Source organism: Anomaloglossus baeobatrachus, chromosome 6 (assembly GCF_048569485.1).
Source record: "Anomaloglossus baeobatrachus isolate aAnoBae1 chromosome 6, aAnoBae1.hap1, whole genome shotgun sequence".
NCBI lineage: Eukaryota > Metazoa > Chordata > Amphibia > Anura > Aromobatidae > Anomaloglossus > Anomaloglossus baeobatrachus.
In genome coordinates, this window is record NC_134358.1 from 572,470,190 (window position 1) to 572,491,383 (window position 21,194).

General features: G+C 43.8%; 1 protein-coding gene across 1 annotated transcript in view; it reads left to right on the plus strand.

Moving 5' to 3' along the window:
* Window positions 1–10,234, plus strand: part of LOC142243698 (uncharacterized) — a 205,340-nt gene extending 195,106 nt beyond the window's left edge. Inside the window, exon 3 of the mRNA XM_075315866.1 lies at window positions 6,704–10,234. Coding sequence (XP_075171981.1) covers window positions 6,704–8,457 — 1,754 coding nt within the window. The 3' untranslated portion in view covers window positions 8,458–10,234. The remainder of the gene's footprint in view (window positions 1–6,703) is intronic.
* The last annotated feature ends 10,960 nt before the right edge of the window (window positions 10,235–21,194 follow it).

Here is a 21,194-nt window from a genome sequence, read left to right on the forward strand (position 1 = left end):
CGATGTTGTTTAGTGTGACTGGGCCTTTAGTCTCAATTGCACATGGCAACACGAAAAGCAATGCAATGAAACAAAGGGAGAAGACACAGATTACATATTAGAAAAAACATCTTGACAGTGAGGGTGATCAATGAGTAGAACAGCCACGAGAAGTGGTGAGGTCTCCTTCAATGGAAATCTTCAAACAGAGGATAGTCTGACATCTGTCTGAGATGGTTTTGTGAATCCTGCATTGAGCAGGAGGTTGGACATGATGACCCTGGAGGTCCCTTCCAATTGGAACATTCTATGATTTGCTGGAATCGATAACGGACGCCATGTCGCATTTGGAGAGCCCCTGATGTACCTGAACAGTGGAAGCCCCCCTACAAGTGACCCCATTTTGGAAACTTCACCCCTCAAGGAACTTATCTTGAAGTGTGGTAAGCAGGTCTGTGGAGTCGGTAAGCCAAACCTGCGACTCTGACTCCTCAATTTCCCTTGCACCGACTCCACGACTCCGACTCCCACATATATTGCTTATATTTAAGTGAAAAAAATATTGTAGTACAATGTGAACATCAGACATTTAATCATTTGTCTGATACAATAATCAAGATATTTAGATAGAAAATAAAATATATTTATTAGAATACAACTTTAGAACACAAAAAACTAATAAATTGTAAATATGTAATACAATATGTAATACTGTATATTTTATATATATATATATATATATATATATATATATATATCACTATGTAATACACTATGTAAGTAGCAAAAAAACAGTTTTCAACAAAAACCTACTAAATAACATTTGTGCAGTCTATGAATTTGTTCTAAGAAATAGATTGGCCTCCATCAGTTCCTCCTTCGCAGATGACCTCAAATCTGACCTAATCATTTTAAGGCTAGAGAACAACCTCTCTACAGTAACTTGGGTTGGAGGCAAAGCCGTAACCACATGGGCAACATCTCTAACAATTTACGGGTATAAAGGAATTGCCTCATGCACAGTCAGTTTTGATGAACGGTTGAATTTTTCTATTTCTTTGAGAGCAAGTGAAAAATTTTGCAGAAATATGGTCAATCTGCTTATTATTCAACATATCGAACATATATCAACATATATATCGAACATATATCAACATATCGAACATTGGTGGCAACATAGTTCACTCTGTGACGTGTGCAGGCATCCACTTTAAGAAACATTAAGCGTCTTTTGAGAGTCTTTTTAGGATCTTCCTTTTGTTTAAGGGCTTCTTCAATCACCAATTCTCTAATATTTCCTCTTTCCAGAGAAACACCAAGTTTGCAGCCATTTCTCCATTAAGAGCTGCAAAAGCTGGTTATGCAAATAATGATAATGGTACACCGTCCTTCACAACAAGCTGTATGAGCTGTCTTTTAAACATATCTGCTGTCATTGTTACAGTAACTTTGTCACTTACAAAATATCTTGTTAATGATGTTTGAGATGCTGTTTCCTCCACCTTTGTCTGGCAGGAAGTGCTGGGCACTGTTTTTTTTGGTGCTGCTGTTATTTTTCTCAGGCACAGCCTTGAAAACGTCTGGGTAGAAGCGTTGTAAATGTCTTTTTAGATTGGAACCTTTTGTAGGAGCATTTTTATCACTGCCTGAGTATGCACTGATTTTGGCATCACAGCATTTGTTTTCATCTGGGTCACTTGTCATACATTGGCACAAAAAATATTTTTCATCTAGTGCCGGCATTCCTTCTTTCTGAGTGTTTACTTTTTACCCTTGCCTGTAGAGGAGGAGCTTCACTGGTGCTCAAGTGCAGCACAGACTTATCTCAGCTAAGACAAAACCTAGATCCAAAGGCTACATACATTCACACTGCGTTTTTGCGAATCCGTTTTTTGCAGTGAAATGCAGTGACTCTGGGCATCCCAGCAAAGTCAATGAATTTCAAGATAAGATATTCAGACACATCGTTTTGTGAAAATCCGGTTTTGGGCTCAAAAACGGATCCTCACAAAGAATGAGCAGTCAGTTTGTGTGGTGTTTTTCTAATCTGCTTTTGCTATTGAAAACATTATCTATGAGCACAAAAACCTTTTAGGTGATGTGGTTTTTTAAAAAGCTGATCTGCTTTTGCAGCTTAAAAACGTATCCTCAAAAAATGCAGCAAAAACACTGTGTGTGAATGTAGCCTTAGATCAGGAATAGAACAGCCATTTATAGGAACTTTCCCAAATTCCTATGAAAATATATTCAGCACATTCTGCATTGAACTGCTGTCCCCAATTTATTATATATTTTCGGAGTCTGTCCATTTTTTACCGACTCAACCAAAATGAACACCGACTCCGACTCCACAGCCCTGAATTGGTAAGTACCTTGAACCCACAGGTGCTGTACAGAATTTTACAACGTAGAACCGTAAAAATTAAAAAAAGAAATGCCACAACAATGTTGCTGTAGCCCCACATTTTGTCATTTTCACAAGTATGGCAAGAAAAAAAGTGGATCCTAAAATTTGTTGTGTGATCCTATATTGGATTTGATTTTGTATTTTCCTGGTATGTGAATTTTATAATGTGATATATATGAGTTGTGTAGAGTACGTCAGGCTGGCATATGTCGGTTATGTAGAATAAATCCAGTTATGCAATAAATTGGGGTAAGTCAGAAATAAATGTGTTAGTCCATGCAAGAGTGACAGACTTTGAAGCATTCTTTTATACACAGGCCTGGTTTGTCGGGGTAGGTGTCACACTGAAAAAAATTGTGTCCTTTCTTATCGCCCTTGTGCATTAAAATGTGCACCTTTTACTGACCTTATACTGTGATAGCACGAAAACATTACACAGTGGCATCTGTGCGATGTGCACGGCCAGCTTCTTGTACCACATCTTAGCTTTTCGCATGGCACTGTAGGGCTGGATTACTGGAATTTTTTCTAAATATTTAGCTTACACTCCAGTCTCACTGAGCACTCCGCCTTATACCCAGGGCGTTGCCATACTCCTTTTTAGCTGCCCAAATGTGTAGATTTTTTTTTTTAATCCAGATAGAGGCATTTAAGTTAGGGTTCCTATATATGAGATCACATTGCCGTGGTTTCGGGCTCACGGAGATTGGCCAATACATAAGCTAAGTATCTAATTTTTTCAAAGATTCCTGTCGCAGTATTGCAGTACCAGAATTACCTCATCAATGTTAGCATATATCAGCTTTTTATAGTGCTGCTGTTTTATATTTTATTAGACCTGAACCGGTGATTACAGCGATCACAGTTGCGGGCGGCAGCAAAACTCCCCTGTGGGAACGAGCTCAAGTGTCCTACTGTTAGTAAAAGCAGGCACCGTCCTCTGATCACTGGTGAAGGTTCCCATGGTGTAAGTTTACGTCATAGGTTGGGAACCCTTATCCGATCATGGCGTAAATTTGATTCAAAGGTTGTGAAGGGGTTAGAGGCGCAGTGCATGTAGTTCTCAGCACAGCAAAAACTCAGTATTGTGCGAGGCTTTGTCTCTTTGTGATGCAGCAGTTTCTCTCCTCTCGGGGAGGCTGGAGCACAGATCACATCACTTACTATGGGAGACATTGTTATACACAGTCTAGGTAAAGCTTTGCTGATGGATGGTTAGGGTTAGGGTTACTCAGGGGGCCACCCCCCACCACCCGCTGAGGATTGCGCTTTCAATTGTATCGGCATCGCAGGTGCCGATACAATTGAGAGCAATGATGAGAGAGTGAGCGGCGCGTTCCTTCTCTCATCATTCTCCCCGCTGTAACTGTCAGTGTTCTGACAACTCTGCAGCAGAGCGCGGTGACGTCATCACTGCGTGCCTGCTGAGAGGTCAGAGCGAGCGACAGCAATGGATGCGCCGAGGAGACCGGATCAGCGGGGGAACGAGGTGAAGTGAGTATTAATCACTGTATACTACATGAGGGTGCCTACTGCTATCCGGCTCTGCACTGTGCTGTATACAGGCTGTGCTATATTATATAGCACAGCCTGTATACAGCACAGTGCAGAGCCAGATAGCAATAGGCAGCCTCATGTAGCATACAGCTTGTATATAGCCTATATACAAGCTGTATGCTACATGAGGGTGCCTATTGCTATCGGGCTCTGCAGTGTGCTATATACAGGCTGTGCTATATACAAGCTGTATGCTACATGAGGGTGCCTACTGCTATCTGGCTCTGCACTGTGCTATATATAGGCTGTGCTATATACAAGCTATATAATACATGAGGGTGCCTACTGCTATCTGACTCTGCAGTGTGCTATATACAGGCTGTGCTATATAAAAGCTGTATGCTACATGAGGGTGCCTATTGCTATCTGGCTCTGCACTGTGCTATATACAAGCTGTATGCTTCATGAGGGTGCCTATTGCTATCTGGCTCTGCAGTGTGCTATATACAGGCTGTGCTATATACAAGATGTATGCTACATGAGGGTGCCTATTGCTATCGGGCTCTACAGTGTGCTATATACAGGCTGTGCTATATACAAGCTGTATGCTACATGAGGGTGCCTACTGCTATCTGGCTCTGCACTGTGCTATATATAGGCTGTGCTATATACAAGCTATATAATACATGAGGGTGCCTACTGCTATCTGACTCTGCAGTGTGCTATATACAGGCTGTGCTATATAAAAGCTGTATGCTACATGAGGGTGCCTATTGCTATCTGGCTCTGCACTGTGCTATATACAAGCTGTATGCTTCATGAGGGTGCCTATTGCTATCTGGCTCTGCAGTGTGCTATATACAGGCTGTGCTATATACAAGATGTATGCTACATGAGGGTGCCTATTGCTATCTGGCTCTACAGTGTGCTATATAGGGGCTCTGCACTACATGAGGATGCTTAATGCTATCTGGCTCTGCACTGTGGTATATAGGGGCTATATACTACATGAGGGTGCCTAATGCTATCTGGCTCTGCACTGTGGTATATAGGGGCTGTATACTACATGAGGGTGCCTAATTCTATCTGGGTCTGTATTGTGCTATATGTGGGCTGTATACTACATGAGGGTGCCTATTGTTATCTGGGTCTGCATTGTACTATATGTGGGCTGTATACTATATGAAGGTGCCTAATGCTATATGTGTCTGCATTGTGCTATATGTGGGCTGTATACTACATGAGGATGCCTAATGCTATCTGGGTCTGTATTGTGCTATATGCAGGCTGTATACTACATGAAGGTGCCTAATGCTATATGGGTCTGCATTGTGCTATATGGGGGCTGCATAGTGCATATGGGGGCTACATAATACTATATGGAGGACAATTAGGGCTTCATAACACAATATGGGGGCTGCATACTACGATACCCCCAGAGTTGTATGTCCCCTCCACCCAGGTGCTGTATACCCCCTCAGAGCTGTATGTTCCCTCCAACCAGGTGCTGTATACCCCCTCAGAGCTGTATGTCCCCCCCACCCCAGTGCTATATACCCCCCGGAGCTGCATGTTACCCCCCCACCTCACAGCTGTTTGTCCCCCCTCCTCAGAGTCACTGCCCTCCTCTAGAGCTGTATGCCCCCCATTGCTGTATACCCCTTTCCTCAGTAATATGTATTCCCCCCAGTAATGTGTATGTCACCAGCCTCTCTTGTGATATGTATACAGCAGTGTTAGTGTGCGGCCATGTCTGTTAGAGAAGCCGGGAGGTGAATGAGGCTGTCGCCGGCTTCCCAATAGTAGAAATATATATGCAGGATAAATATATAAAAATGTGTGTGTGTGTGAGAGAGAGAATGTATGATGTGTATCTATGTATGTCAGTGTATATGACTGTATAGCTTTATGTCTATTTATGTGTTTTTGTGAATTTCTCTTTAAATAAGTATGTGTACGTATGCCTGTATGTGTATGTATCTGTGCATGCCTATGTGTGGATGGGGCCCACTGAGACGCTTTCGCCCGGGGCCCACAAAAACCTGGAGCCGGCCCTGATGGAGTCACCCACAGGTTTAGGCTCTACTGTTCCCTATTGTAGGGGGTGACAAGGACAAAGTGGGCTGGACGTCATGTTGTACTGGTTCCTGCTGAAGATGTATAAAGAAACCAGTATAGTGAAAATCCTTTTGTTCAGCTTTATCTCTCCTGACTATATGAAGTTTCCATCCTTTGTTGAGGCGACTATATGAAGAAAGATGTCCCCTCACCACGGACTGGAATATATTCTGGGAGTTCTAGTGCTCCCTTCCTCTCCCTGGACTAAACTGAACTGGTTTGTACCAGCTTACAGGAGGTGTCACCACTGAGCAGGGAGGCTCCTTCCACAATTTCTATGGTAGATTGTGGTGAGGAGAATAAATAACATTCATATCCACACATCAGCCAGTAGATGGCAGCAGAGTACACAGCAAAATGCACTTTTTTCAGTCCTCAGTGTCCGCACATACAGTGCATTTTACATCTCCTAACTCACAGCAGCCATAGAAATTCTGGAATAGACCTACTGCCGCAGGACAACTGTTTCACTCAGCAATGGTTGAACGGGTACTGGGATATCACAAAGGGCAATGATCTGGACTGAACGTTAGAGAATTGAGTGTTTATACAATGTGTGCCCCAAGTAATCAGTTAACAGTACAGTTTTGTTTTTTTGTGGGATTTTGTTTCACTTTTTTTTTCCAATATTTGTTATATTTAGTTTTATATATTATTTAAGGTTATATTATTCAAAATTAACATCAGTGTTTTTCTTTGCAGATGACTGTACCAGGAGCTCCGAAGGACATCTGATATTTAATGAATTTAAAGCAGATGATTGTAGTATCACACATGGTACATATACACAGTATGCCGACATCTCAGATATACCCCCAGCCATTCAAAGCAAAGATCAATCATCCAATAATTTTAATAAAGTATTTTCTCCTAACTCATCGCAGACTGTTAAACAAAATAAAAGTCACAGAAGAAATGTTGACGATAAAAGAAGTCCAACAAGGGAGAAGCCATATTCATGTTCAGAATGTGAGAAATGTTTTTCTAACAAATCAAAACTTAGTAGTCATAAAAGAATTCACACAAAAGAGAAGATATTTTCCTGTTCAGAATGTGAGAAATGTTTTTCTACGAAATCACATCTTATTAGTCATGAGAGAATACACTCAGGAGAGAAGCCATTTTCATGTAGAGAATGTGGAAAATGTTTTACTAGGAAATCAGATGTTAATAGTCATGAGAAAATTCACACAGGAGAAAAGCCATTTTCATGTTCAGAATGTGGGAAATGTTTTACTACTAAATCAGAGCTTAGTAGTCATGAGAGAATTCACACAGGAGAGAAGCCATTTTCATGTTCAGAATGTGGAAAATGTTTTACTAGGAAATCAGATGTTCATAATCATAAGAGAATTCATACAGGCGAGAAGCCATTTTCATGTTCAGAATGTGGAAAATGGTTTCCTAGGAAATCAGATCTTAGTTGTCATGAGCGAGTTCACACAGGCGAGAAGCCATTTTCATGTTCAGAATGTGGACAATGTTTTACTAAGAAAACAAATCTTAGAAGTCATGAGAAACTTCACACAGGAGAGAAGACATATTCATGTTCAGAATGTGGGAAATCGTTTACTCAGAAATCACATCTTAGTAGTCATGAGAGAATTCACACAGGAGAGAAGCCATTTTCATGTTCAGAATGTGGACAATGTTTTACTCAGAAATCCCATCTTGTTAAACATGTTATAATTCACACAGGAGAGAAGCCATTTTCATGTTCAGAATGTGGAAAATGTTTTACTACGAAAGCACATCTTGTTAAGCATGAGAGAATTCACACAGGAGAGAAGCCATTTTCATGTTCAGAATGTGGGAAATGTTTTACTAGTAAATCAGATCTTCGTAGTCATGAGAGAATTCACACAGGAGAGAAGCCTTTTTCATGTTCAGAATGTGGACAATGTTTTACTTTGAAATCACATCTTAGTAGTCATGAAAAAATTCACACAGGAGAGAAGCCTTTTTTATGTTCAGAATGTGGACAATGTTTTACTAGGAAATCAGATCTTAGTAGTCATGAGAGACTTCACACAGGAGAGAAGCCATATTCATGTTCAGAATGTGGGAAATGTTTTACTACGAAATCACAACTTAGTAGTCATGAGAAAATTCACACAGGAGAGAAGCCTTTTTCATGTTCAGAATGTGGACAATGTTTTACTTGGAAATCAGATCTTAGTAGTCATGAGAGAATTCACACAGGGGAGAAGCCATATTCATGTTCAGAATGTAGGAAATGTTTTACTAATATATCAGATCTTAGTAGGCATGGAAGAATTCACACAGGTGAGAAGCAATATTCATGTTCAGAATGTGGGAAATGTTTTACTTGGAAATCAGATCTTAGTAGGCATGGAAGAATTCACACAGGTGAGAAGCAATATTCATGTTCAGAATGTGGGAAATGTTTTACTTGGAAATCAGATCTTAGTAAGCATGGAAAAATTCACACATGAGAGGAGCCGTGTTCATGTTTAGAATGTAAGAGCCGTTTTACAGATAAATCAAGTCTTATTAACACCTTACCGACATTGGACGTAGTGGGTACATCATACCTCATGTCGGTATACTCACTGCTGGCTGCCGCGGGCAGCTGGCAGTCAGTTCTGCACATGTCAGCTGCACATCAGCTGTTCAAATCAGCTATCAAGCACGAGTGGATCTGCTCTCCACTTGTGCCTCTTAACCCCTTGCACTGTACTGTCAAAATGTGACAGTGCTGTGTACATCGCAGCCGCGGTAAGCTCTCACTCATCCGATTCCATCGGAAGTCACGTGACGTGATCACGTGGAGCAGACGGTTGCCATGGTCATGTGATGACTTTTGTAGCTATCAGGAGTCAGTTCCTCTTACAGTCGGCAGAGGACCATGTGTGAGAGGAGAGCAGCTTTTCTGCAGATCAGAGCAATGCTCTGATTTACAGAAATAAACAAGTGATCAGACTGCTGATCCTTATAGTCCTCTGGGGGGACTAGTAAAATAAAAACAATAAAAAAGTTTTAAAGATTTAAAAGAAATAAAATAACCTAAAAGTTCAAATCCCCCCCCATTCACCCCACTGAAACTTAAAGGGTTAAAAAATAATGTAAACATATTTTGCATCGTCACGCTCAGAAATGCCCAACCTATCAAAATAATTCAATTAATCTGATCTGTAAACAGCGTAGCGGCAGAAGTCCAAACGCCAAAATTGCTTTTTTGGTCGCTTCAAATTTTGCGCAAATTCTATAACAGGAGATTAAAACGTAGCATCTGTACAAAAATTGTACCATCAAAAACATCAGCTCAAGATGCAAAACATAAGCCGTCATTGAGCCATAGATCCTGAAAAAACTCTATGGTTTTCGGAAAATGGCACCAATAAGTGCCCCACTTTTTTTTTTTTTTTACAAACATCTGCATTTTTTTTAACCCCTTAGATACCAGTAACTGTCCTTTGGTAGTTTAATTTGCCCAATTCCAGCCTTGCTGAAGCATCCCCAGATAATTACTGATCCTCCATCAAATTTCACAGTGGGTGCAAGACACTGTGGCTTGTACGTCTCTCCAGGTCTCTGTCTAACCATTAGACAACCAGATGTTGGGCAAAGCTGAAAATTAGACTCATCAGAGAAGATTACCTTATTCTTGGAATTGGGCAGATTAAACTTTGCGAAGTACGTATGAATTAAGCCACATACAAGGTTACTCTGGAAAAACAGTTGCTTCCTTCTGCTCAGGCAATGTTCCCCAACTCTGAGGGCTGTCTCTTCCAGCAGGACAATGTGCCATGCCACACAGCTAGGTCAATCAATGTGTGGATGAAGGACCACCACATCAAAATCCTATCATGGCGAGCCCAATCTCCAGACCTGAACCCCATTGAAAACCTCTGCAATGTAATCAAGAGGAAAATGGATAGTCACAAGCCATCAAACAAAGAAGAACTGCTTACGTTTTTACACCAGGAGTGGCATAAGGTCACCCAAAAGCAGTGTGAAGACTGGAGGAAAGCATGCCAAGACGCATGACAGCTGGGATTAAAAATCACGGTTATTCCACAAAATATTGATTCCTGAACTCTTCCTGAGTTAAAACATTATTAGTATTGTTGTTTCTAAATGATTATGAACTTGTTTTCTTTTCAATATTTGAGGTCTGAAAGCAATGCATTTTTTTATTTTGACCATTTCTCATTTTCAGAAAATAAATGTAAAATTTTTTGCTTGGAAATTCAGAGACATGTCAGTAGATTATAGAATAAAAGAGTAATTTACATTTCACTCAAAAATATAAAGAGAAAAATCAGAAAAACTGACAATTTTGCAGTGGTCTCCTAGTTTTTGCCAGAGCTGTGTGTGTGTGTGTGTGTATATATATATATATAATATATATATATATATATATATTATACACACACACGTATATATACACATATATATATATATGTGTGTGTGTGTGTGTGTGTATATATATATATATATATTTATTTTTTTTTATTTATTTAAAAAAAAAAAAAAAAAAACACAGCATGCAACATCCCCCCCATTTTTTTTATTCCCAGCCATAATAAAGCCGGGGCTGGTATTCTCAGGCTGGAGAGGCCAATGGTTATTGTGCCCCCCCCCCCCCTCTAAATATAGCAGCCTGCAGCCACTCAGAATTTTTGCATCGATTAGATGCGATAATCCAGGCACTTTACTCAGCTCATCCCAATTGCCATGGTGCGGTGACAATCGGGGAAATATAAGGGGTTAATGACAGTATTATAGAGCGAGGTCACTGGACCCCCAGTACTATAGGGAGATGTCACATGTTCCTCCAGTACATTGAAGGTCATTGCTCCCCACAGTATAATAAAGAGCGATTACGGCCCCCCGTACCATAAAGCAAGGTTACCGGCCACCCAGTACATTGAAGAGATGTCACTGCCCCCCAGTACAATAGGGAGAACTCACTGACTCCCCCCCAGTACAATACAAGAGGGCACCCCCAGTATAATAGAGAGATGTCACCCACCCCTCCCCCCGTATAATAGAGAGAGGTCATCGGCCCCCCATGGTACAATAGGTCACGGTCCCCTGTACAATAGAGAGGTCATCGCCCCCCAGTACAACAGAGAGAGGTCACCGCCCCCCAATGCAACTGAGAGATCATCCCCCCTCTAGTAGAATAGAGAGAGGTCACTGCCCCCCCAGTTCAATTGAGAGAGGTCACTGTTGGGGGAGACCTCCAGGGGTCTCTCTCAGGGTCTCGGAGGAGGATTCCAAATTAAAACTGCGCAGATGTATATGAATCAGGAAAATGACGACACGGAGAAGTATCTCTATTTGGGAGAAGCACAGTTCAGTTCTTCTAACCCCTTGTATTCAAAGCATAGCATTTTATACAGCTTTTATGCATTGTCTCTTAATCAACCAATTAGCTTGGATCTAGCTCATTCCCTTATTTGGACAGTCTTTCCTGTACAGCAACATTCCTTTAGTAAGTCGTTCAGGTGTGTCTAGGCGTGGACGAGAGTCTATTTAAGAATATTGCTTATTCATGAGTCTAACCGGTTTTCAAAGTATCTGTTCTATTTAGCCCTAAACATAATTTGTTTTGGTTATACATTCCGTTAATATTTCAATTAGGTACATATGGAGAGGCAATACATAAGCATTCAGAGGACAGATCATCTTATTATATTATACTGGACAAACGATTCATAGCCTAGGCCAGTCATGACGAACCTTTTACAGGCTAGAGTTAGAGTGCCCAAACTGTAGCCCTAAATCCATTTTTTTTCCCGAAGTGCCAACCAATCCTATCATGTAAATAATTGACTGTAACCTTTCCTTTGCCGTCTTCTCTTCTCTCCAGCAGGCGGCATCACGCTCATGCATGCTTACCACACACACATTGAAGCTGAGCCTCTGCCCTTTCCAGACACAGCAGTTGGATTGATCTTTCTGGAAAAAATTGCAGCATATTAGACAGAGATTTTAGCCTGGAATGCAATCAGATGTCACCCTGCAATCCACATCTACATTTCAATGTCTGAAGATCTTGAAATCCCATAAAGACGTACGAGTTGCTCCCCTCCCCCTTCATTGTGTAGTTATGTCCCACTTCCTGGTAAACATGTCCCCCATCCTGATATATATTTACTACATTCTGGTATATTTGTCCCCATCATGGCCCCGTCCTGGCAAATATACCCCATCCCAGCATATTAACCATCCTGGTAAATGTACCCTATCCTGGTAAATGTACCCCATCGTTGTAAATGTATCCCATCCTGGCATGTTCCCCCATGCTGTCAAATGACCCCATCCTGGTAAATGTACCTCATCCAGGCATGTTCCCTTATCCTGGTAAATGTCCCCTTTCCTGGTAAATGTCACCCTTCCTGCTAAATGTTCCTCATCCTGGCATGTTCATGTTCCCCCTATCCTGGCATGTTTCCCCCCATGCTGGTAAATGTATCCCCCATACTGGTAAATGTACCCCTTCCTGGCATGTTCCCCTTCCTGCTAAATGTACCCCATCCTTGCAGTCTTGTTTCCCCCCATCCTTGCAGTCATATTTCCCCCCCATCCTTGCAGTCTTGTTTCCCCCCATCCTTGCAGTCTTGTTTCCCCCCATCCCTGCAGTCGTTTCCCCCATCCTTGCAGCCTTGTTTGCCCCGTGCTCTGTATGCCCCGTGCTCTCCATGTTTGCCCCGTGCTCTCCATGTTTGCCCCGTGCTCTCCATGTTTGCCCCGTGCTCTCCATGTTTGCCCCGTGCTCTGTATGTTTGCCCCGTGCTCTGTATGTTTGCCCCGTGCTCTGTATGTTTGCCCCGTGCTCTCCATGTTTGCCCCGTGCTCTGTATGTTTGCCCCGTGCTCTCCATGTTTGCCCCGTGCTCTGTATGTTTGCCCCGTGCTCTGTATGTTTGCCCCGTGCTCTCCATGTTTGCTTGTGCTCTCCATGTTTGCCCCGTGCGCTCCATGTTTGCCCCGTGCGCTCCATGTTTGCCCCGTGCGCTCCATGTTTGCCCCGTGCGCTCCATGTTTGCCCCGTGCGCTCCATATATACCCCGTGCGCTCCATGCCCCGTGCTCTGTTTATATGCCCCCTGCTCTCCATGATCCGTGCACTCCATGCCCGTGCTCTCCATGCCCCCTGCTCTCCATGCCCCGTGCGGTTTATATGCCCCCTGCTCTCCATGCCCTGTGCTCTGTATATATACCCCGTGCTCTCCATGCCCCGTGCTCTCCATGCCCCGTGCTCTGTATATATACTCCGTGCTCTCCATGCCCCGTGCTCTGTATATATACCCCGTGCTCTCCATGCCCCGTGCTCTGTATATATACCCCGTGCTCTCCATGCCCCGTGCTTTGTATATATAACCCGTGCTCTCCATGCCCCGTGCTCTGTATATATACCCCGTGCTCTCCATGCCCCGTGCTCTGTATATATACCCCCTGCTCTCCATGCCCCATGCTCTGTATATATACCCCCTGCTCTCCATGCCCCGTACTCTGTATATATACCCCCTGCTCTCCATGCCCCGTACTCTGTATATATACCCCGTGCTCTCCATGCCCCGTGCTCTGTTTATATACCCCGTGTTCTCCATGCCCCGTGCTCTCCATGCCCCGTGCTCTGTATATATACCCCGTGCTCTCCATGCCCTGTGCTCTGTATATATACCCCGTGCTCTCCATGCCCCGTGCTCTGTATATATACCCCGTGCTCTCCATGCCCCGTGCTCTCCATGCCCCGTGCTCTCCATGCCCCGTGCTCTGTATATATACCCCGTGCTTTCCATGCCCCGTGCTCTGTATATATACCCCGTGCTCTCCATGCCCCGTGCTCTGTATATATACCCCATGCTCTCCATGCCCCGTGCTCTGTTTATATACTCCGTGCTCTCCATGCCTCGTGCTCTCCATGCCCCGTGCTCTGTTTATATACCCCCTGCTCTCCATGCCCCGTGCTCTGTTTATATACCCCGTGCTCTCCATGCCCCGTGCTCTCCACGCCCCGTGCTCTGTTTATATACCCCCGTGCTCTCCATGCCCCGTGCTCTGTTTATATACCCCGTGCGCTCCATTCCCCGTGCTCTCCATGCCCCGTGCTCCCATGTTTCCCCCGTGCTCTCCATGCCCCGTGCTCTCCATGCCCCGTGCTCCCCATGTTTCCCCCGTGCTGGCACTGTCCCCACACCTTGGCACAGCCGCACACAGCTTAAAAAAAAAACCTCACCTTCTAGCAGCAGCTCCACCACGGCCACAAGACACCGGCGCTGCCTACTGAGTGACGCTCCTCCGTCTCCTAGGCAACAGGCCTGCAGCCCAGGAGAGGAGGAGTGTCAGAGCGAGGAGAAATGTCTCCTCTGCTAAACACCACGTGGAACTGCCGGCGCGATCACATCGGCAGTTCAACGTGGCTCAGTGTGGTGACAGCGCGCGTGCCAACACAAAGGGCTCTGCGTGCCCAATGTGGCACGCGTGCCATAGGTTCGCCATAACTGGCCTAGGCCTTCATCACCGGCCCGCCTGCTACAATAGAGAGGTCACGGTTCCCTGTACAATAGAGAGGTCACCGCCCGCCAGTGCAACAGAGAGATCATCCCCCCTCCAGTAGAATAGAGAGGTCACTGCCCCCCACCCTCCAGTGCAATTGAGAGAGGTCATCAGGTCCGCAGCACAGTGGATTACGCCTCCTGTTAGGTGTACAGTACAGCGTATTACTCCTGTCAAGTGTACAGTGGATTACTCCTCCTGTCAAGTGTACAGTGGATTACTCCTCCTGTCAGGTGTACAGTGGATTACTCCTCCTGTCAGGAGTACAGTACAGTGAATTACTCCTGTCACATGTAAAGAACATTACTCCTTTTGTCAGGTGTACAGTAGATTACTGCTCCTGTCAGGTGTACAGTGGATAACTCCTCCTGTCAGGTATATAGTGGATTACTCCTGGCAGGTGTACAATAGATTATAATTCCTATCAGGTTTTGAGTGGATTACTCCTGTCAGGTGTACAGTGGATTACTGCTCCTGTCAGGTGTACAGTGGATTATTCCTACTGTCAGGTTTTGAGTGGATTACTGCCCCTGTCAGGTGTGCAATGGATTAGTCCTTTCAGGTGTACAGTGGATTACTCCTGTCAATTTTTGAGTGGATCACTTCTGTCAGGTGTACAGTGGATTACTCCAGTCAGGTGTGCAGTAGATTACTCCTCCTGTCAGGTATACAGTACAGTGGATTAATCTTCTTGTCAAGTGTACAGTAGATTACTTCTCCTGTCAGGTGTACAGTAGATTACTCCTGTCAGGTGTACAGTAGATTACTCCTCCTGTCAGGTGGGCAGTAGATTACTCCTCCAGTCGCTGTTTCTCAGTCATTTCCTCACATCTTGGATGGTTTGCTGATTGCCTCTCTGTTTTCTCCTCTGGATGTGGATTCCTGGGGTCTCGGGGTCTTTCCTCAGTCCCGGTCTCCGCAGTGTTCGGTGTCTGGAGCTGCGGATTCTGCGTTTACATCAGACACTTCTATATCACACGGTTCTCGGGTTGTGACTGGATCCTCGGCGGCTACGTGTGAATATTCTCCACTCACCTCTTTCTCCTTGTGACGACAATTTCTACATTCCGGGTCACGCTCTGCTCCTCACTGTTCAGTCACTGAGCCTCAGTCATCACAACCGCCCACAGCAACCAATCACAGCTCAGCTTTCATCTTACTACAGCAACAAATCAAAGCGCAGCTTTCATCCTACCACAGCAACCAATCACAGCTCGGCTTTCATTTTATGACAGAAACTAATCATAGAGCAGCTTTCATTTTAACACAGAAACCAATCACAGAGCAGCTTTTATTTTACCACAGAAGCCAATCAGAGAGGAGTTTTTATCTTACCACAAAAGCCAAATACAGCAGCTTTCATCTTACTACAGCAACCAATCACAGCTCAGCTTTTATCTTACCACAGAAACCAATCACAGCTCAGCTTTACATCTTACCACAAAAAAAAGTAATCACAGAGCAGCTTTCATTTTACCACAGAAGCCAATCACAGAGCAGCTTTCATCTTACCACAGCAACCAATCACAGCTCAGCTTTTATCTTGTCTGTCTCTTTTATCTTGTCAATGTCTGTCGCTATTTCATCCTTCTTCTCTGCACGATTCCTAAAACTTAACATGGACAAAACAGAGTTCATTGTCTTTCCCCCTCCTCACTCATCTCCTCCAACAAGCCTTTCCATCAAACTCGATGGCTGCTCACTCACCCCAGTCTCACAAGCTTGCTGCCTTGGAGTGACCCTCGACTCTGCTCTATCCTTCAAGCCACACATCCAAGCCCTCTTCACCTCATGCAGACTACAACTCAAAAACATCGCCCGGATCCGTGCTTTCCTTAACCAAGAATCTGCAAAAACATTAGTGCATGCCCTCATCATCTCCCGCCTCGACTACTGCAACCTCCTGCTCTCTGGCCTCCCTTCCAACGCTCTTGCACCCCTCCAATCTATCCTAAACTCTGCGGCCCGCTTAATCCACCTCTCCCCTCGCTACTCCCCAGCCTCGCCACTCTGCCAATCCCTTCACTGGCTTCCCATCGCCCAACGACTCCAGTTCAAAACATTAACCATGACATACAAAGCCATGCACAACCTGTCTCCTCCCTACATCTGTGACCTAGTCTCCCGGTACCTACCTGCACGCAACCTCAGATCCTCACAAGATCTCCTTCTCTGCTCCTCTCTTATCTCCTCTTCCCACAATCGCGTACAAGATTTCTCCTGTGCATCCCCCATACTCTGGAATGCTCTACCTCAGCACATCAGACTCTCCACTACCGTGGAAAGCTTCAAGAGGAACCTCAAGACCCACCTCTTCCAACAAGCCTACAACCTACAATAGCCCTCAGTCCAGTAGACCACTGCGCAACCAGCTCTGTCCTCACCTATTGTACCATCACCCATTCCCTGTAGACTGTGAGCCCTCGCGGGCAGGGTCCTCTCTCCTCCTATACCAGTCTGTCTTGTACTGTTAATGATTGTTGTACGTATACCCTCTCTCACTTGTAAAGCGCCATGGAATAAAGGGCGCTATAATAATAAATAATAATAATAATAATCTTACTACATCATGACCACATCAGTCGCCATTTTCTCAAAAAAGAGTATTAGAATTGAATTTTGGAAAGTTTGGGGCAAAATAGAAGCCGATAAATAGCACACAGCAAATGCGGGAAAACAAGGTAAACTATTATGTGCATTCTAACATCATGGAAGGATTTTGTCCCATACAGATATATATATATATATATATATATATATATACTGTATATATATATATATATATATACTGTATATATATATATATATATATATATATATATACTAGTGTACTACCCGGCTTCGCCCGGGTTAATAACTGCTGTTAACAAAATAGAATGTATTAACAAAAATGTACTCTGCACACAAGAACCACAAAAAATAGAAATCTAATTATTAAAAGGCAAAAACTAAGCTAATAGAAGCATTTCACAACATATATTTCAACACCACAGATATTCCACACAGATTTAACTAAATTGGCCAAGTAATGTGCTCCATCTGTCTCTTTCCAGATCTGTCTCTTTCCCCGTCTGTGTCTTTCCAGGTCTGTCTCTTTCCAGGTCTGTCTCTTTCCAGGTCTGTCTCTTTCCTCGTCTGTCTCTTTCCAGGTCTGTCTCTTTCCTCGTCTGCCTGTCTCTGTCTGTCTCTATCTCTCTGTTTCTTTCCCCATCTGTCTCTTTCTAGGTCTGTCTCTTTTGCAGGTCTGTCTCTTTCCCCGTCTGTCTCTGTCTTTCTCTTTCCCCGTCTGTCTCTTTCCAGGTCTGTCTCTTTCCAGGTCTCTCTCTTTACAGGTCTGTCTCTTTCCTCGTCTTCCTCTTTCCTCGTCTGCTTCTTTCCCCGTCTGTCTCTTTCCCCGTCTGTCTATTTTCCTGTCTGTCTCTGTCTATCTCGTTCTCCATCTGTTTCTTTCCCCGTCTGTCTCTTTCCTCGTCTCTTTCTCCATCTGTCTCTTTCCCCATCTGCCTGTCTCTGTCTGTCTCTTTCTTTGTCTGTCTCTATCTCTCTGTTTCTTTCTCTATCTGTCTCTTTCCCAGGTCTGTCTCTTTCCCCGTCTGTATCCCCGTCTCTTTGTCTGTGTCTCTTTCCCTGTCTGCCTGTCTTTGTCTCTATTTCTCTGTCTCTTTCCCTGTCTGTCTCTATCAAGGTCTGTGTATTTCCCCATCTATCTTTGTCTGTCTCTCTGGCTGTCTCCTCCTTCCCTGTCTCTGTCCCTGTCTGCATCTCTGTCTGTCTCTTTCCCTGTCTGTCTCTGTCTGTCTCTCTCTCTGTCTGTCTCTCTCTGTCCGTCTCACCATCGACATTTTATTACCTCACATATAAGCTTCTTATACTAACAAAGTCCTTTGTTGATATGGCAACCACTTACAGCTCCTACTAATAACCTGTAGTTCCAGGCTCTATTTACTTTAATAAAGGCATGTTTTTTTGGAGAGTAACTGTAAAGTTCTGGGTTAAATTTTCCTGTCAAAACATTGTCTATGACGTTTCCTGGGTCACATGAGGTGTCTGCAAAATTTCGTGATTGTAAATGCGACGGTGCGGATACACTTTTCGTTTCACTTTTTCCCCATTATGTAGATAGGGGCAAAATTGATTGGTAAATTGGAATGCGCGGGGTTAAAATTTTGCCTCACAACATAGCCTATGACGCTCTCAGGGTCCAGACGTGTGAGTGTGCAAAATTTTGTGGCTGTAGCTGCGACGGTGCAGATGCCAATCCCGGACATACATACACACACACACATATATACACACACACACACACACACACTCATATATGTGTATATGTATATATATATATATATATATATATATATATATATATATATATATAATTTATATACTGGCTGTACTACCTGGCTTTGCCCGGGTTAATAACTGCTGTTAACAAAATAAGATGTATTAACAAAAATGTATTCTGCACACAAAAACCACAAAACAAGTAGAAATGTAATTATTAAAAGGCAAAAACTAAGCTAATAGAAGCATTTCACAACATACATTTCAACACCACAGATATTCCACACAGATATAACTAAATTGGCCAAGTAATGTGCTCCGTCTGTCTCTTTCCAGGTCTGTCTCTTTTCCCGTCTGTCTCTTTCCCCGTCTGCCTGTCTCTGTCTGTCTCTTTTTTTGTCTGTCTCTCTCTGTTTCTTTCCCCATCTGTCTCTTTCTAGGTCTGTCTCTTTCCCAGGTCTGTCTCTTTCCCTGTCTGTCTCCCAGTCTCTTTGTCTGTGTCTTTTCCTGTCTGTCTCTTTCCCTGTCTGCCTGTCTCTGTCTGTCTCTTTCCTTGTCTGTCTCTATTTCTCTGTCTGTTTCACCCTCTGTCTCTATCAAGGTCTGTGTCTTTCACCATCTATCTTTGTCTGTTTCTCTGGCTGTCTCCTCCTTCCCTGTCTGCGTCTCTGTCTCTTTCTCCGTCTGTCTCAATCTCTTTCCCTGTCTGTCTATCTACAGTGCCTACAAGTAGTATTCCACCCCCTGCAGATTTAGCAGGTTTGATAAGATGCAAATAAGTTAGAGCCTGCAAACTTCAAACAAGAGCAGGATTTATTAACAGATGCATAAATCTTACAAACCAACAAGTTATGTTGCTCAGTTAAATTTTAATAAATTTTCAACATAAAAGTGTGGGTCAATTATTATTCAACCCCTAGGTTTAATATTTTGTGGAATAACCCTTGTTTGCAATTACAGCTAATAATCGTCTTTTATAAGACCTGATCAGGCCGGCACAGGTCTCTGGAGTTATCTTGGCCCACTCCTCCATGCAGATCCTCTCCAAGTTATCTAGGTTCTTTGGGTGTCTCATGTGGACTTTAATCTTGAGCTCCTTCCACAAGTTTTCAATTGGGTTAAGGTCAGGAGACTGACTAGGCCACTGCAACACCTTGATTTTTTCCCTCTTGAACCAGGCCTTGGTTTTCTTGGCTGTGTGCTTTGGGTCGTTGTCTTGTTGGAAGATGAAATGACGACCCATCTTAAGATCCTTGATGGAGGAGCGGAGGTTCTTGGCCAAAATCTCCAGGTAGGCCGTGCTATCCATCTTCCCATGGATGCGGACCAGATGGCCAGGTCCCTTGGCTGAGAAACAGCCCCACAGCATGATGCTGCCACCACCATTCTTGACTGTAGGGATGGTATTCTTGGGGTCGTATGCAGTGCCATCCAGTCTCCAAACGTCACGTGTGTGGTTGGCACCAAAGATCTCGATCTTGGTCTCATCAGACCAGAGAACCTTGAACCAGTCTGTCTCAGAGTCCTCCAAGTGATCATGAGCAAACTGTAGACGAGCCTTGACATGACGCTTTGAAAGTAAATGTACCTTACGGGCTCGTCTGGAACGGAGACCATTGCGGTGGAGTACGTTACTTATGGTATTGACTGAAACCAATGTCCCCACTGCCATGAGATCTTCCCAGAGCTCCTTCATTGTTGTCCTTGGGTTAGCCTTGACTCTTCGGACAAGCCTGGCCTCGGCACGGGAGGAAACTTTCAAAGGCTGTCCAGGCCGTGGAAGGCTAATAGTAGTTCCATAAGCCTTCCACTTCCGGATGATGCTCCCAACAGTGGAGACAGGTAGGCCCAATTCCTTGGAAAGGGTTTTGTACCCCTTGCCAGCCTTGTGACCCTCCACGATCTTGTCTCTGATGGCCTTGGAATGCTCCTTTGTCTTTCCCATGTTGACCATGTATGAGTGCTGTTCACAGGTTTGGGGACGGTCTTAATTAGTCAGAAAAGGCTGGAAAAAGAGATAATTAATCCAAACATGTGAAGCTCATTGTTCTTTGTGCCTGAAATACTTCTTAATACTTTAGGGGAACCAAACAGAATTCTGGTGGTTTGAGGGGTTGAATAATAAATTACCCTCTGAATAAACTTTTCTCAATTTAAAAAAATAAATAAAAAAGAAATAACATTCTCTTTTGCTGCAGTGCATTTCACACTTCCAGGCTGATCTACAGTCCAAATGTCACAATGCCAAGTTAATTCCGAATGTGTAAACCTGCTAAATCTGCAGGGGGTTGAATACTACTTGTAGGCACTGTATCTCTTTCCCTGTCTGTCTATCTATCGCTGTCACTTTCCCTGTCTGTCTATTTCCCTGTCTGTCTC